At 40.7% G+C, this 16,161-nt stretch overlaps 1 protein-coding gene across 8 annotated transcripts in view; it reads right to left on the reverse strand.

Moving 5' to 3' along the window:
- The window catches only part of Arhgef11 (Rho guanine nucleotide exchange factor 11), a 135,715-nt gene that overhangs the window by 36,403 nt on the left and 83,151 nt on the right, over positions 1-16,161 (reverse strand). For 7 of the 8 annotated variants that reach the window (XM_075978666.1, XM_075978664.1, XM_075978660.1 and 4 more), the window contains 7 exons: positions 11,464-11,583; positions 9,553-9,598; positions 8,966-9,042; positions 6,622-6,759; positions 3,085-3,159; positions 2,777-2,878; positions 1,602-1,700 (listed from right to left, as the gene is read on the reverse strand). In XM_075978666.1, the coding sequence (XP_075834781.1) occupies positions 1,602-1,700; positions 2,777-2,878; positions 3,085-3,159; positions 6,622-6,759; positions 8,966-9,042; positions 9,553-9,598; positions 11,464-11,583 (657 nt within the window). The remainder of the gene's footprint in view (positions 1-1,601; positions 1,701-2,776; positions 2,879-3,084; positions 3,160-6,621; positions 6,760-8,965; positions 9,043-9,552; positions 9,599-11,463; positions 11,584-16,161) is intronic. The other variant, XM_075978667.1, reaches the window with a different exon arrangement.

The raw sequence follows: 16,161 nt of genomic DNA on the forward strand, positions 1-16,161 counted from the left end.
ACAGATGTTTGTGAGCTACCATGTTCGTGCTGGGAATCAAACCTGGGACCCCTGGAAGAGCAACACGTGCTCTTAGTCACTGAGTCATCTCCAGCCTTAGGAAAGGTAGATCTTTGAGAGGAAGGAACAGAATCCAGGAATCCTAATCTCTTAGAGAGAAAAGGTCTTAAAAAATCCATCTCTAGCTTTCTGGTGGTGATTGGGGTAAAAGCGCCAGTCAAGGAAAACCAACCAATCCCTGAGCACTTTGACTCTAAACCCAGAGCCAGCGAAAGAAACACACCCAGGATCTGAAACCTGAGCCAGGGAAAGAAACACTTTATTACTGAACCCAAAACCAAAGAAACACACCCTGACTCGGAAACCAGTGCCAAAGAAACACACTTAGTCTCTAGGATCAGAGTCAGAGAAAGACACATGCCCTGACCATAGAATCAGAGCCAAAGGACCAGGACCAGTGAAAGAAACGCAGTTAGGCCCCGAAATCAGAGCCATCTCTGCCCATGATCAACTAAACCAACTAATCCCTGAGCAGAAAAATTCTCTGGGAAAATTCCACCCCTAAGAAGCCCTTTATAAGACTGTTCAGTTGCTGGCTGTCCTTTCCCATCCCAGCAGAGGCAGCTGCTCTCCTGGAAATCTCTTTCTCAAGAATCTTGGGTGAAGATCTTCATTTGTCTGCACAGAACAGAAGAACTTTGCTGGGATGTCCCTTAAGGGACTGAGCAGAAAAACCTTGCAGAGACATTCCTTTAGGAGGGCTGAGCAAGGCTCAGCAGAACAGAAGAACCTTGCTGAGATGTTCACTTAGAGGGCTGAGCAGAAAAAGAAACTTTTCACGAGGAAGAGGTTGCTGCATTTCTGCAAAGGCTCCCTTTTAGCAGAGAGTAGTAGAAGAAGTAACATCTTGGGTCACAGAAATGGATAGCTCTGCTAGGATGTTCCCTTAGGAACGTAGCAACTCTCTAGGAGAAGAGCAGGATTGATATATCCTGTGGGTAAACCATACCCCACTGCACCCCAGCTTCAGGTAGCCCAACTTCCCGGTAAATCAGGACACCTTTCCCTCCAAGGGCTGAGCTGTGCTATTGCGGTTCTAGCTTCCAGAGTTGTCCTATTGCAGCTCTAGATATAGCCTGGCTTCCCAATAAGCCAGGATCAGCTCCAGAGCTGTGACACTCACTTGCTTACAGTGATGACCTCCCTATGAGAACATGTCTCTGACAAAAGGGCTCCCTCATCCCTCTCCAGAAGAGGAGAGGCGGAATATAAGAAAAAGCATCTGGTGTAGAGCTCTGATTTCTACTTTATGGATGTGAAATGCCCAGGATGCTATGCAAAAACAGCAGTCTTATGTGTTGGCTACCTCACAGTCCTGTCAGCCACAGGAGGAAAAGCAAAGCTGACAGGAAGATGCTCCTCTCCAGGAGGAAGCAGCACTGAAAGCACCTGGTTCAAGATGAGTTAGAACTACCCCAAGAAACACATTTTTGTTAAAAACAAAAAACAACTTGTCTTTATTTGGCTTGAATATTTTGTTTGGGTTTCCTTTGCTTGTGATGCGGAATATGGAATTGTATTCTAAGCCATGACATTCTTACCGCACTTTTCTCTAGGAAAATATTCCAGATGTCTTTCCCCAAACTTCGGGAATCTTTGGGATTTGTCTGTTGATAAACTTCTGAACACAAATAAAAAAGCTAGAACAACAGAGAAACTGGGTTAGAGCCGTGGATCTTCACCAGGAGTGACTTTACCTGGAGAATGTCTGATAATGTCTGAATTTACTAGGGAGTGGTTCCTACTGTCATCTAGGGGTAAAGTCCAGTAAATGGCTAAATATCTCCAAATTAAGATCTCCTCCCACAACAAAGAATTTTCCAGTCTAAAATGTCAACAATGATGAGGCTGAAAAAAGGCAAGCATTTCAGTTTCCTTCCCTCAGCATATTTCACGTTGATCATTCCTCTATTCTGTCTCCTTCCACACTGGACATTTCTAGTGGTGTCTTCACTTGTTTATGTACTGTTCTTTTCTTTTTTTCCTTTTTTTAAAGATTTATTTATTATGTATACAACATGCCAGAAGAGGGCACCAGATCTCATTCTAGATGGCTGTGAGCCACCATGTGGTTGCTGGGAATTGAACTCAGGACCTCTGGAAGAGCAGTCAGTGCTCTTAACCTCTGAGCCAGCTCTCCAGCCCTATGTACTGTTCTTGAAGGGCTTTTACTTTGTTCCTCTTGGTGATGTGCTTCATCTTTTTCAGGAATGCTTCTGAGATATCAGCATTTGGGACTAAACAAAACAGGTATTCAATGAATTTCCTTTGAGCAAATCAATGTTCATTCTGGACTCTAATTGTGGTATTTCCAGAAAGAAAAAGACAGCAACTCATTCCTTGCACAAGACTTACTTTAAAGAACACAATACCAGCTTTCCTCTACCATCAGCCCTTGTTTCTATGCAGTAGCAGGGATGAGAGGGTATGAGGTGATGGCTCTGGGTACCACCTTGTGGCACTGTGAACTTTATCCATCTTCTCGAATGTCTCTTCCTCCCACCCCCCCAAGACAGGATCCTCAGGCTACAGGTGTGGTCAGCTGCATGACACAATAGGTTTCATCTTCTTTTTAGTTTTGTCTGTTTTGGACATGCCTGACTTTGCCTATGGATCTGACATAAAAGCTAGATACATAAAGAGATAAGGCACAGTGGTCAGAGATTCTCCCTACTGAGCAGAAGCAGGCACTGCAAGAATGACAATTGTGACTTACCAGTGGACCAGGGTCTGCCTGAGAGAAGATGTAACGTAGGAAAACTGCCAAGTGGGCTGGATGTGATTTCAGTTTTTCAAGATCTTGGAAGATGATGTCGCTCTGAAAGGCAGAAAAATTGAGAACGGCTGACAGGAGACAGACAGCAAACATTATTCTCATGCTTTCTTCTTTCTGGGCTCTGTTAGCTGAGCCTCCTTCCCCATAGGTTCATTTGAGAATTGGTACTAATCAAACTGCTTCCAGTCAAGGGCAATATGGGTAAAGCAAGGGAGGAAGACAAAAGGAGTAAACCAGAAAACCGTTACCTCATTGTTGTAATAACCTGGGTCATAATCTTCCTCTGGGCCAATAATCAGAGGCTTTGGGCTTTGATCTACACCCTGAAGGAGAGATGAGAAATTACAGAAGACATGGATTCAACTTCCTCAGTGGCATTTGTTTAGGAGCCTAACTCTAAAATGGCCATTCAGCTAATCCCACAGTTCAGCACAGATGTATCCATTTCCACTTGCAGAAAGCCAACTGCTTCTGGGTGGGGCACAGCAGAAATAGAGCAGTCTGGTCACATGACACAAGAAAATGGGAGATTAGAAAAATGTTCTTTCTGTTTGCAAAGGATGAGGAATGAGTGTCCTTTAACAAAGAACTGACTGCCCCACTACTGGGTTGGAGACTTGTGTTTTCCTAAACAGACCAAATCACTACTGTTCTCCCTAAACACATTCTCCAATTCTAATACAGCAACTACCACAGTGCTGCTGACTAGGGTGGCCAAGCAAGTATGTGGATTAGTAACTGCTAGAGACACAGAGCGGATCTGCCTTTGTCTCCCTTAGTGAGGGAGGATGGAGCCGATCTCCTCAGACACTGACATGCATATTTCCCTCCCCTATTCCCTGTTAAAACTCAAACTCTTTAGACCCTGGCTTTTGTTTTTCTTTTCTCTTTCCATGAATTTTAATAAAATACTAATCCTAACTGATATACCAGTAATGACTCCAAGAGACTTCACACCACATAAACTTTTCAAATGCTTTATAGGTCAGATTTTCTAAAGGTTCCCTGAGCTACTAATATTTTATTTTTATATTTTATTTTATTTTATTTGAGACAGGGTCTCACTATGTAGATCTGGCTGCCCTGGAACTCACTATATGTAGACCAGATTGGCCTCAAACTCACAAGATCCTCTTGCCTCTGCCACCCAAATGCTGGGAAAATTATCAACAATTTTCTAGTGACTACATTTCCTGCCGTTTTTAGTGATTCTCCAAGAGAGACTTGTTTCTGAAACTACTAATTTTACTCATGCACTTTCTCAAGAAGCTTTCCCTAATACTTTCTTCTGTGTTTTGGACAGTCACCTACCTCTACCCCAGAATGACTGAAAGACCCTGAAAGCATTGAATAAATTGGAAGACGGAGGCCCTGAGAGCCTTTCACACATTCAAAGGCACAGAGTTAGGCTGGCAAGCTGTATTTGTTCTTTTCAGACATACCCCAAGACCCTCCAATATCTTGTAACACCCAGTCTTTGAGGCCCGTGTTTTCTAGATGCCCTAAGAATCTCTGGCAAAAGCATAAAAAAGACTCGATTTTAGCTTGTTTGGGGAGAATTATTTTAGAAGTAAATCTATTTTTAAAAAGTTTTAGCCAGGCGGTGGTGATGCACATCTTTAATCTTAGATCTCTTTGAGTTTGAGGCCAGCATGGTCTACAGATTGAGTTCCTGGACAGGCTCCAAAGCTACACAGAAAAGCCCTATCTGTTTTTGTAAACAAGCATATATTGATTCTGAGCGTATTCCACTGCTCCATGATTTCCCCTTTCTAGTGTTTTCCTCCTGTTGGTCTCCTTTGTCTCTAGGGACAGTCATATTATGGACACAAAACATGATTTTATGTATCTATAGAAAGCCAAAAGTTAGCAGACGAGCAAAAACGTATGCTATTTGTCTCTCTTAATTTGACTTTATTCTTATGATTAGCTCCAGTTGCATCTATTTTTATGCAAATGACAAGATTTTGTTGTTCATTATGGTTGAAAAACTCCACTGTGTATACACATCACATTTTCTTTATTCCTGTTGCTGAACACCATGGCTGGTTCCATAACTCAGCTACTGTGATCTGTGTTGCTATAAATATGGACATGCAAATGTCTGTAATCCAGAGTGGTATAGATTGTCATTGGTTATAAAGAAATTTTCTCTAAGATCTTATGACTCAGGAAGTAAACAACTCAGAAGCTTCAGGAAATCTCTGGGACTGATCAAATGCACGAGGCCACTCCTTCCTCAAGCATACCAAAGCAATAAGGACTGCTGAGAAATACCTTCAGACCAACTGAGCTATCTGGAAGAGACATTCTCCAATTTGTCAAGTTGACTCTAAGTTATACTCTAGGTTCATGATTTGTCACTCATCCTAGGGTGGGCTTTTGATGATGCTTTTGACCTTTGAATATTTCTGTTCTTGTAACTAATACTTCACCCATACTCCAATAAGTAATACCAATAAAAACTCAAGTTTACCAAATTGTACTTTAGTGGTATCCATACCTAACTACCTACCTACCTTCCTTCCTTATTTATTTTTGTTTTGTTCGAGACAGGGGTTCCCTGTAGCTTTGGAGCCTGTCTTGGAACTAGCTCTTGTACACCAGGCTGGCCTTGAACTCACAGAGATTCATCTGCCTCTGCCTCCCCAGGGCTGGGGATTAAAGGTATGTGCCACCACTACCACCCGGCTGGTATCCAGACTTTAGTCTGTCATCTGTTCCCTAACTGGGGTGAGTAGATTTCTGTTCAGGCTGCCTCAGAAATAGGGTCACTCAATGGTCACATAGAAGACCTATTTTTAGTTTTTAAGAAATTTTCATATTGACTTCTATTGTAGCTAGGACTAGTTTATACTACCACCAGCAATATATAAGGTTCCCTTTAATCTACATCTTCACCAACCTCTGTTATGTATTTTCTTAATGATTGCCATTCTGTATGGATCTCAATATAGAAATATACATTTCCCTAGTAGTTAATAAGGTTGAGTATCTTTTCATGTTTATCGACCATTTTTAGTCCAAATATATAATTATATTTTATTTTTTTGAGACAGGGTTTCTTTTTGTAGCTTTGGAGCCTGTTCTGGTACTTGCTCTGTAGATCAGATTGGCCTGGAACTCACAGAGATTCACCTGCCTCTGTCTCCAGAGAGTTGAGATTAAAGGTGTGTGCTGTAGTTCATATTTTGAGAACCATTTCTTCACTTCATTAGCCCACTTATTGACTAGGTTTTTGATTTCTTGCTATTTTTATTTATTTATTTATTTATTTATTATGTATACAATATTCTGTCTGTGTGTATATCTGCAGGCCAGAAGAGGGCACCAGACCCCATTACAGATGGTTGTGAGCCACCATGTGGTTGCTGGGAATTGAACTCAGGACCTTTGGAAGAGCAGGCAATGCTCTTAACCACTTGAGCCATCTCTCCAGCCCCAATTTCTTGCTATTTTTTAAAGTTTATCTCTCTCTCTCTCTCTTTTTTTTAAAGTTTTTGTATACTCTAGGCATTTTTCAATTAGATTTTATTTTATTTTTACTTATGTGTTTGTGTAACTCTAGTTCTAAGGGATTTGATGCCTTTTTTCTAGCCTCTAAGTATGTATGTGGTAAAGACATATACCCAGGCAAAACACTCATACACATAAATAAATAAACAAAATCTTGAAAAATTCTCCCATTATACAATTAATTCCCCCCCCCCCCCCGCCATTGAGACAGGCTCTTTCTGTCCTAGGTGTGAAAGGAGAAGGACTGGGGTTGTTCCCATCGTTCTCACCTGGTCACTGGATGGGAGCACTGGTGTATCCAAGCTCTGTCGTCTATGGTGCTGGGCCACTCTGGCCAGGATTACAGGAGAAGTCTGAGGGCTGTCTAGTCCAGGATCTGACAGTACTGAGTTCCGATTCATCAATGACTAGAGGAAGAGAATTCTATGATAAGGAATCTCATTCAGACAACTCTATAATGATAACCACTGACACTCACAGCGTTCTTGATTGTACACTATTCTATCTAACAGCTCTCTGAGAACCATGAGACTTATTGACTTATTGAGAGCCAAAGAGCTTGTGTATCTATTCAATCAGGAAGTCTCAGTCATAGTTCACAAACTTCATTGCCATATCACCTCTCATGTACACAAACTATAGGTTACCTCCATCCCGCCACTTTCTGGTTACTTTCCAAGATTATCTATTCTTTTACAGATATCCATCACCCTCTCACCAATAGTCAGTTACCAGCAGTGAGAAAAGGAAATTCCAAATGTTACTTATATTACAATTTTAGTATATTTTTAACACTTATTTCCATGTTTAATGAGTCTGGCTAAATAGATATTTTACTATTGTTATCATTCTTCTACTCATTCTATTCTTTCTTATTTTTATATTAATAATCTTATATGCCAACTGAGAGCAACTAGAAGAGAGATAACCTTTGAGATAAGAAAATCTGAAAATTTATGATTAAAGTAGAAAAAGATGTGCAGCAAAGAAAGTGAGTATCACACCTGACTAGGTGGGGTTCATTAACTTGCTCTCAAAGATGAGCCACAGTGATAACACTGCCACCTCCATACCACAGCAGAGCAACATGATAACACTGCCACCTTTATATTATACCACAGCAGAGCACATGATAACACCGCCACCTTTATATTATACCACAGCAGAGCCACAGTGATAACACTGCCACCTCCATACCACAGCAGAGCCACATGATAACACTGCCACCTTTATATTATACCACAGCAGAGCACATGATAACACTGCTACCTTTATATTATACCACAGCAGAGCCACATGATAACACTGCTACCTTTATATTATACCACAGCAGAGCCACATGATAACACTGCCACCTTTATATTATACCACAGCAGAGCCATGATAACACTGCCACCTTTATATTATACCACAGCAGAGCCACATGATAACACTGCCACCTTTATATTATACCACAGCAGAGCCATGATAACACTGCCACCTTTATATTATACCACAGCAGAGCCACAGTGATAACACTGCCACCTTTATATTATACCACAGCAGAGCACATGATAACACTGCCACCTCCATACCACAGCAGAGCACATGATAACACTGCCACCTTTATATTATACCACAGCAGAGCCACAGTGATAACACTGCCACCTTTATATTATACCACAGCAGAGCCACATGATAACACTGCCACATTTATATTATACCACAGCAGAGCACATGATAACACTGCCACCTCCATACCACAGCAGAGCACATGATAACACTGCCACCTTTATATTATACCACAGCAGAGCCACAGTGATAACACTGCTACCTTTATATTATACCACAGCAGAGCAACATGATAACACTGCCACATTTATATTATACCACAGCAGAGCACATGATAACACTGCCACCTCCATACCACAGCAGAGCACATGATAACACTGCCACCTTTATATTATACCACAGCAGAGCCACAGTGATAACACTGCTACCTTTATATTATACCACAGCAGAGCACATGATAACACTGCCACCTTTATATTATACCACAGCAGAGACACATGATAACACTGCTACCTTTATATTATACCACAGCAGAGCACATGATAACACTGCCACCTTTATATTATACCACAGCAGAGCCACATGATAACACTGCCACCTCCATACCACAGCAGAGCACATGATAACACTGCCACCTTTATATTATACCACAGCAGAGCACATGATAACACTGCCACCTTTATATTATACCACAGCAGAGCCATGATAACACCGCTACCTTTATATTATACCACAGCAGAGCCACATGATAACACTGCTACCTTTATATTATACCACAGCAGAGCCATGATAACACCGCTACCTTTATATTATACCACAGCAGAGCCACATGATAACACTGCCACCTCCATACCACAGCAGAGCACATGATAACACTGCCACCTTTATATTATACCACAGCAGAGCCAGTCAGCTGATGTGATAACCCAGCATGAGGATGCATGTCAAAGCCACTCGGAACCAGAGCACAGGGACTATGTCCCTAGAGCTAGAATTGTGGAGGAGGTGCCCAGGGGTGGGAAATTGAATGCATACATTTTAAATGTACCTGCTGGCACTCACCTCACTGACAGAGGGAAAGCGTTCTGTCCCAGAGTCCAAGCCACTGTCTGCCTCCTGGGAATCCAGAGAGAGGCGGCCTGAGAAGAAACCAGTTTTAGAAAAGATCTCAGGCCTTGAGTGAAGAATAGCCTTTATTTTGGGCACTGGGCAGAAAGTGGAAGCTGCCATCTTCCCTTCTTTTGCCAGCTGTCCTTCAATTCTTTCATATTGTGACCTCCAGGTTCTCCTGATTTACTGGGCTTTTCCTCTGCCCATATCTGCATCTGGGCACAGAACATGCCACCACCTAAAATAAGACTCTAGTTCTTACTGCTACTCTTAGTCTGCAGCTCATTCCTAACTCTTTGGTCGCCACCCCTCTTCACAAAAATTTGTTAAGCTCCTAAGTGCCGCATGTTGTCAAGCAAGCTGTCTGGACCTGTCACCCCAGTAGCTCCTATTTCTTACTTAGCCATTGTTTACTTCTATACATCCAACTGTCCTGCGTATTAATATCACCTTTTCTTTATTATTTTGGAATCTGTTCCATTGGGAGAGACCAACATAGAAGAAAGCTCATACAGACCCAGAGGACGATGGGGATTTACCTTCAGATGTTCTCTGGCTGGTGACACTATAGAGTGGAAGTATGTCCTAAAAGAGAGAAGACCAGACAGTGGGAAATTTCTTTGAGCCTCTCCCACTCCTGTTTCCTTCTACCAGTCAGAGCCATGTTTGCTTTTATAGCAAGTGGCTACTTTTGCTTTACTGCCTAGGAAATGCACAGCTTGAAGAGATGGGAAATGCCCAGCTTCATATGTGCAGTCTGAGAAGGTGGTGACCCCTAATGGTGGAAAAGTAGTTTAATTATTATTGTAAAAATTAACAAAAATCTCTCTTCACTCTTCACCCTGGAAGAGTGAAGCATTTATTGCCTTATTCAGGTTGGACACAGGAAAAGATTTTATAACCATTAAGGAATAAAAAAAATCCCAAACTTGCAATGAGGAAAGATGTTAAACATATATGTTGGGGCTGGAGAGATGGCTCAGTGGTTGAGAGCACTGACTGCTGTTCCAGAGGACCTAGGTTCAATCCCCAGCAACCACATGACAGCTCACAGCTGTCTGTAACTTCAGTTCTATGAATCAGACACCCATGGCAAAACACCAGAGCATATAAAATAAAAATAAATAAAGCGCATTAAAAACATCTGTATCTATGGGAGTACTGGTACTGGCACGAAGCTCTGTGCCCCAGCCACTGCAGAGCTGTGCACAAAGCACTTTTCTTAACTGCATTCAATCTTTCAGCAACTCCAGGCAGAACAGGTTATTCCCATGTCATAAATAAGGAGACAGAAAGAAGCTCAGATGTTCAATGAAGAAAACCAGGGCTAGCGCCCAAATGTCACAATTCTCAGCTCAGAGTCTCAAAATTCATGTCACACAGACATTAACAATGGCAGCAGGCACACACACATTTATACATGGTGCTAGTGGTATGCCTTAGTTCTGGCAATACCTTACCAGGTACATTCTGTTGCATCCTTCTACGAATAAGAAATGAAGAGAGAGGCTCTTAGTGGTTAAGTTACTTGGCCATGAGTCTGAAAGCTGAGGGAACTATACCTGGTAATCAAAACTAGATGGTCTATGTCCATAATCTAAGTCATCTACTATATGATATGAAAGTCCCTTTAGAAAAGTAGATTTTTAAAGTTTAGTTTCCTATGTTTTTACCAACTTCTGGACAGAACAGTTTAAAAAGAAAGACAAATGCCTTAAACAAATTAAAAATATTTTAAAAAGACTTATTTTTATTTTATGTGTATGAGTATTTTGCATGCATGTATGTATGTGTACCAAGTGTGTGTAGTACCCATGAAGGCCAGAGGAGGGATTGGGTCCCCTGGAAGAACAGTTAGTGCTTTTAACTGCTGATCCATCTCTCCAGCTCCACCTTAAACCATTTCTATGGGTTTGGGAAACTACTTACTATTCTTGGGTACCATAATTTCCTAAGGTTAGTTCTTCCTTACCCAAGGAACTGAGGCCTGAAGGATATAAGCAAGACAGTAGTGGTAAAGTCCCTGATGAGAAGAAAAGATAAACAACCTCCTCCTGTGTGTCATTTCTTTTCAACTGACTGGGATCCTTAACTGAGGCTGACTTGGAAAGCACTTGTGTTCCCTTGAGGAGGTCCTTAAAGAAAAAGCTACTGGATGACCGCTGAGTAATGCCAGAGTAGGAATACACATTCTTGAGGAAGCTATTCAGAAGGGAAGAGTAATTAGCAGATTAAAGCAGACTAATTTATTTCTATTTCTTCTTTTCAGTAGGACATAAAACAGGCTTTTCTCTCTCTGATATCACCAGCAGGTACTGCAATAGTGCACCTTCTTTGGTGCTACTCTTGCCATGCTCAAGAGGCTTTCGGCCCTGCTTTCCTCCTTCTACACTAGTCCCTCTGCATGGTGCTGGTCCTGGGGCAACGCCTACTTCCACTCACTCACTCACCACTAAGCCACCAGTCTCCTGCTGGATCTTCAGCTGTAACTGAGTGACTCGCCGCCGGGCACCTTCGATTTGCTCTTCTAGCAGGCTGTCAGGGTTCCGACTATACACCTCACAGATACGCTAGGGAGGGGCAAGGAGAAAGAGAAGAGGAGAAGGAGAAGGAGGGAAAAGGTAGAGGACTGGTTAGTAGAGGATAGATGATTTACAGCAGTAAGAATAGGTAGCTATCACAAAAAAAAAGAGAAGATTTCTGTCTGCTAGTAGATGCCTGCTATTTCAGCATCATTTAGGATCAGAAAAAAGGGGTGATTGATGAGAAACAGAATATATGAAAGAAAGGGAAAAAAATCAAACCAAAAAACCAAAACGTCTTCCTATTTCTAAGGGTTGGATGAGGTCCCACATTGTACATGAGCTCTTCCTCAACTTGCACTCAAGAGTGAAGTATTAAAGTAACTAACCAGATCACGACACAGAGAATGTTAGAGTAAAGACAAAGGAGAGGAAAAGCTTATTTAGAGAAGCCAGAACCCCGCTTCATGAGCGGTGTCTCAAGAGCAGGCATGTATTGTCAGCACGCAGCAGAGTGAGAGCACAGGGCCGAGGAGACTGGCATTAGATCTTGGTCCTCTATGTACTAGCTGGGTAGGCGTGCACAAGCTTGAATACATCTAACAGGAATGGAGACGACAGTATCTGCATCATGAGATGACCCTAATATCTGAGTAACTGTGACATGCTTGCCAGAGTGGCTGTGGCAGTTGTATGCCCTAATACGTAGCAGGTATTTAATGCTTTTGTACAAAAGCAATCAGCAGCAAAACTTAACAAATGAAGATGTTACGTTTACACATGAACTGACTTCACCTGAAGCTTCCTGCTACATGCTAACCTTGTTAAAATTCCCTACATTTTAGATTTATCTTTTCCATGTCTATCAAACCCCAAACATTCCCTGTCTCAGCAGATATTATCTGAAAAGAACTTTTTCCAACATTACTCCATTTCAACACATCTGTATTATCTCTTCTGACTCAGAAGAGAAGTCAAATTCTTTACCACTGATAATTTTAAGCATTTCTTAAGACATCGTTCAGACAAATTTAAAATCTTTTTCAAGTGGTTCCTTCCCTATGTCCTACCCTTTAAAGACATCTAAGTTCCCTAAATTAAAAGCAAACTCCCACAGTAAAATTACTTCTATCAATCCACATTGTCTTTTAAGCCACAGTCCATTTTTTTCTTCCTGTCCCCATCACCTCAGCAGCTACCTTTTAAAAGAGGAAAGAGCAGCAAAGGATGTGGATATTAGAGGTTGGTATACTGCTAAAGATTCACACAGATCTTCAATCAATTTTTAGAATTCTCCTCTCTGATTTGGTGTTGATTTCAGCCAGATTCCAGCTTCAATGACCACACTGTTGCTGAGGATACCCTAATCTCCTCTCTCCAGAGATGTTTCCCAGAGGACAGTCTACCTAAATGCCTCACAGGCTCATTCAATGCTGACCTTCATTTCTGTCCCGTAAGCCTTGCTCCTGTATTAGATTCCACCCGTGGCACCCAACTCAGAGCCATCCTTTACTCTTTTTTCTCCTTAACCAGACGGTAACTATCCATAATGTGACTTCTGAGACGTCTCTTTCCTGTTCTTTCTTTTTTGTTCTAAATTCTAGTTCTTGTCATATCCGTCGTCATCTCTTATATACTACAGTAGCCACCACCAAGGTTTCTTTATGTCAATTCACTTAACATGTACTTACATTTTTTTATTTAGTGTGTGTGGATGTGCCTCAGTGTATATGTGTGCAGGCACCCAAAAGGCCAGAAGAGGCATCTGATGTCTAGAAAATGCAGTTATAGGCAGTTGTGAGTGGCCCAATGTGGGTGCTGGGAACTGAACTTGGGTACTCTGCAAGAACAACCCTTAAATACCCTTAACAGCAGAATCATTTCTCCAGTTCCAAAACCACACTTCTCTCAAGAAGACTAATTTGAAAATCTCTAATTCCCACAGTCTTTAGGAGAAAGTCTAAGATCTTTAAGTGAGCCGAATCACTTCCCAACCACTGTCCTGCATTGTTGTTCGCAGTGTTTTGGTCACAGTGGACTGAACCCCACTCAACTGTCATCTCCTGAAAACTTCGATAGGTACTGCATAAATCAGTAATGCTGTCAGGTTTCCACAGTATCCAAAAGTTATTTTCAAGTTTGTCATTAAGATATAACTCATATAACTTAAACTTATATGAAGTATATAATAGAGGTTTTTTAGTATATTTACACAACTGTGCAAATATACTATCAAATTTCAGAAATGACTTCAATAAGAAAGCTGGTATTTGTAAGCAGTCAACCTACCTCCCCAACTTTCCACACTCTAGTAACCACGAGTCTATTTTGTCTTTGAGCATTTGCCTATTCTGGACATTCCATATATATGGAACTGCAACATTTTGTGAACTTTTGTCTTTCACTTAGTATGCCTTCAGGGTTCTTCCATTTAATAGCATGTATCAGTACTCCATTCTTTTTTAAGGCTAAATATTCACTGTGTTGTAGATATACCACATTTCTTACTAGTTGGCAGACTCTAGGTTGCTTCCTTTGGGCTATTACAGAGATAGTTGTCATGAATGCTCATGTATAAAATTTTGTGTGAATATGTATTTTTAATTCTTCTTGGCATTTATCTAGGAGTGGATTACATCTGTGTTTAGTGGATTGCAATGGGAAGAACTACCCAATGTTTTCCTGTGACTGTATTATTTTATATTCCCACCATTGGTGGTGCAAACAGATTAGGATGGTGAACTTGTAGACAAAACATAAACAAGTATTTCTCAGGTTTGTCTACAACTCTTACCACAAACGATTTTTTACTATTTTGGCTATAAAAATCCCAGTATCTTGTCATTTTGAGAAGCAGTTCCCCATCTTTTCATATGCTTATTGGCCATTTGTAGTTCTTTAATTGTTAATTTTAAGGTTGTTTTTCACTACATAACCTAGGCTGGCCTCCAAATTGCAATCCTTCTGCCTCAGATTTCCAGGCATATGTCACAATGTCTGGCTCGTGACTTCTTTAGAGAACTGTTTAAATCTTTTGTTAATTTTATTTAGTTTAAGAACAAAGCTTATGGGGCTGGAAAGAGGTCTCCGAAGCTAAGATCATTTGTTCCTCTCTCAGAGCATCTGCCATCTTCTTCTGGACTTTGAGGGACCTGCACACACACACACACTCTTAAAAATAAGAACATGTAAAAAAAAAATCTAAGTAAATATCAAAAAAATCAAGTAACATTTTGAATTAGTCAGTTTCCTACCTAATTTTTTTTGGGTGTTGTTGTTTTTGATTTTTAAGTTTGGTTGTTGTATGCTTGCATCTAGTGATGAGTAGAAATGGAATCCAGGGTCTAGGCAAGTGCTCTTACCACTTAAAAACATCAGCCCTTGCCAAAATTTTAGTTGTGTTGACCTTTTTAAAAAATTATTTTATTATGAGTATGGGTATTGTGCCTGCATGTATGTCTGCGTACCACATGCATGCAGGGCCCACTAAAGTCAGAAGAGAGCATTGTATCCCCTGGACCTGGAGTTACAGACAATTGTGAGCTGCCATATGGGTGCTGTGAATTGAACCTGGGTCCTCTGGAAGAGCAGCCAGTGCTCTTGATAGTTGAACCATCTCTCTAGCCCTGTTATTTGCTTTTTTATTCTTGAGGTGAAAGAGTTCTTTACATACTCTGGTAATAAGATCCTTAATATGATCGTGAAATATGTCTTCTATTCTGTGAGCTGCCCTTTTATTTTTTACATTATTTCTTTATACACAGACATTTTAATTTTGATGATATACAATTACCTTTTGGGGGGAATGCTTGTACTTTTAGTACCATAAACAATCCATTAGTTAATCCAAGGTTATGATGATTCATATGTTTCCTTCTAAAAGTTTAATATTTTTCTTTCCTCATTATTTATCTAACATAATTTAAATGCTGTGTAGACACGGTCCTGAGGGACAACAAGAACAACATCTGCAATGTTCAGTCCAGACCAAGTCCCCCTTTTCTCATCGCTCTTGAGTTTTATACATTTGTTTGTTGGCTTTATTAATTCATTTTTAATTAATTTTGTTAATTTTGTAAGATAAGGATACAGATTAATTCTTTGTAGATATGAAGTTATCTAGTACCATTTGTTGAAGAGACAAACACTATTGAATTGTCTTAGTACCTTTGTTGAAAATGAGCTGCCATTTTGTAATCATTAATATTAGAGCTCTGAGTGCTAGCTAGTCCATTGATCTGCATGTCTAGTTTTATATTGTAACGATGTCTTAGTAAACCAGTGTGAATACACAAGCAACAATTTACAATGCAATATATCTTCATTTAGTTGGTCATGTCCTATGGTATTGCAGAAACTCCTTAAGGGTAGGTACATCTCTCATTTATTCCTGTAACCATTCATACTTGTACCTTGAAGGCTACCCCACTGATTGCTCCAACAGAAGACTTAGCACACCACAAGAACACAATACTTGTTAAGTCTGTTTTCACAACTCCATGCCTTGACCTTAACTATTTCCTCACTAGCAATGCCCCCAATTTTGTTTATTTTTGAGTCAAGGTCTTTCTCTGTAGCTGTGGTTGACCTGAAACATCTATGTAGACCAGGCTGGTTTAAGATTCA

Source organism: Microtus pennsylvanicus, chromosome 7 (genome assembly GCF_037038515.1).
Source record: "Microtus pennsylvanicus isolate mMicPen1 chromosome 7, mMicPen1.hap1, whole genome shotgun sequence".
NCBI classification, from domain to species: Eukaryota; Metazoa; Chordata; class Mammalia; order Rodentia; family Cricetidae; genus Microtus; species Microtus pennsylvanicus.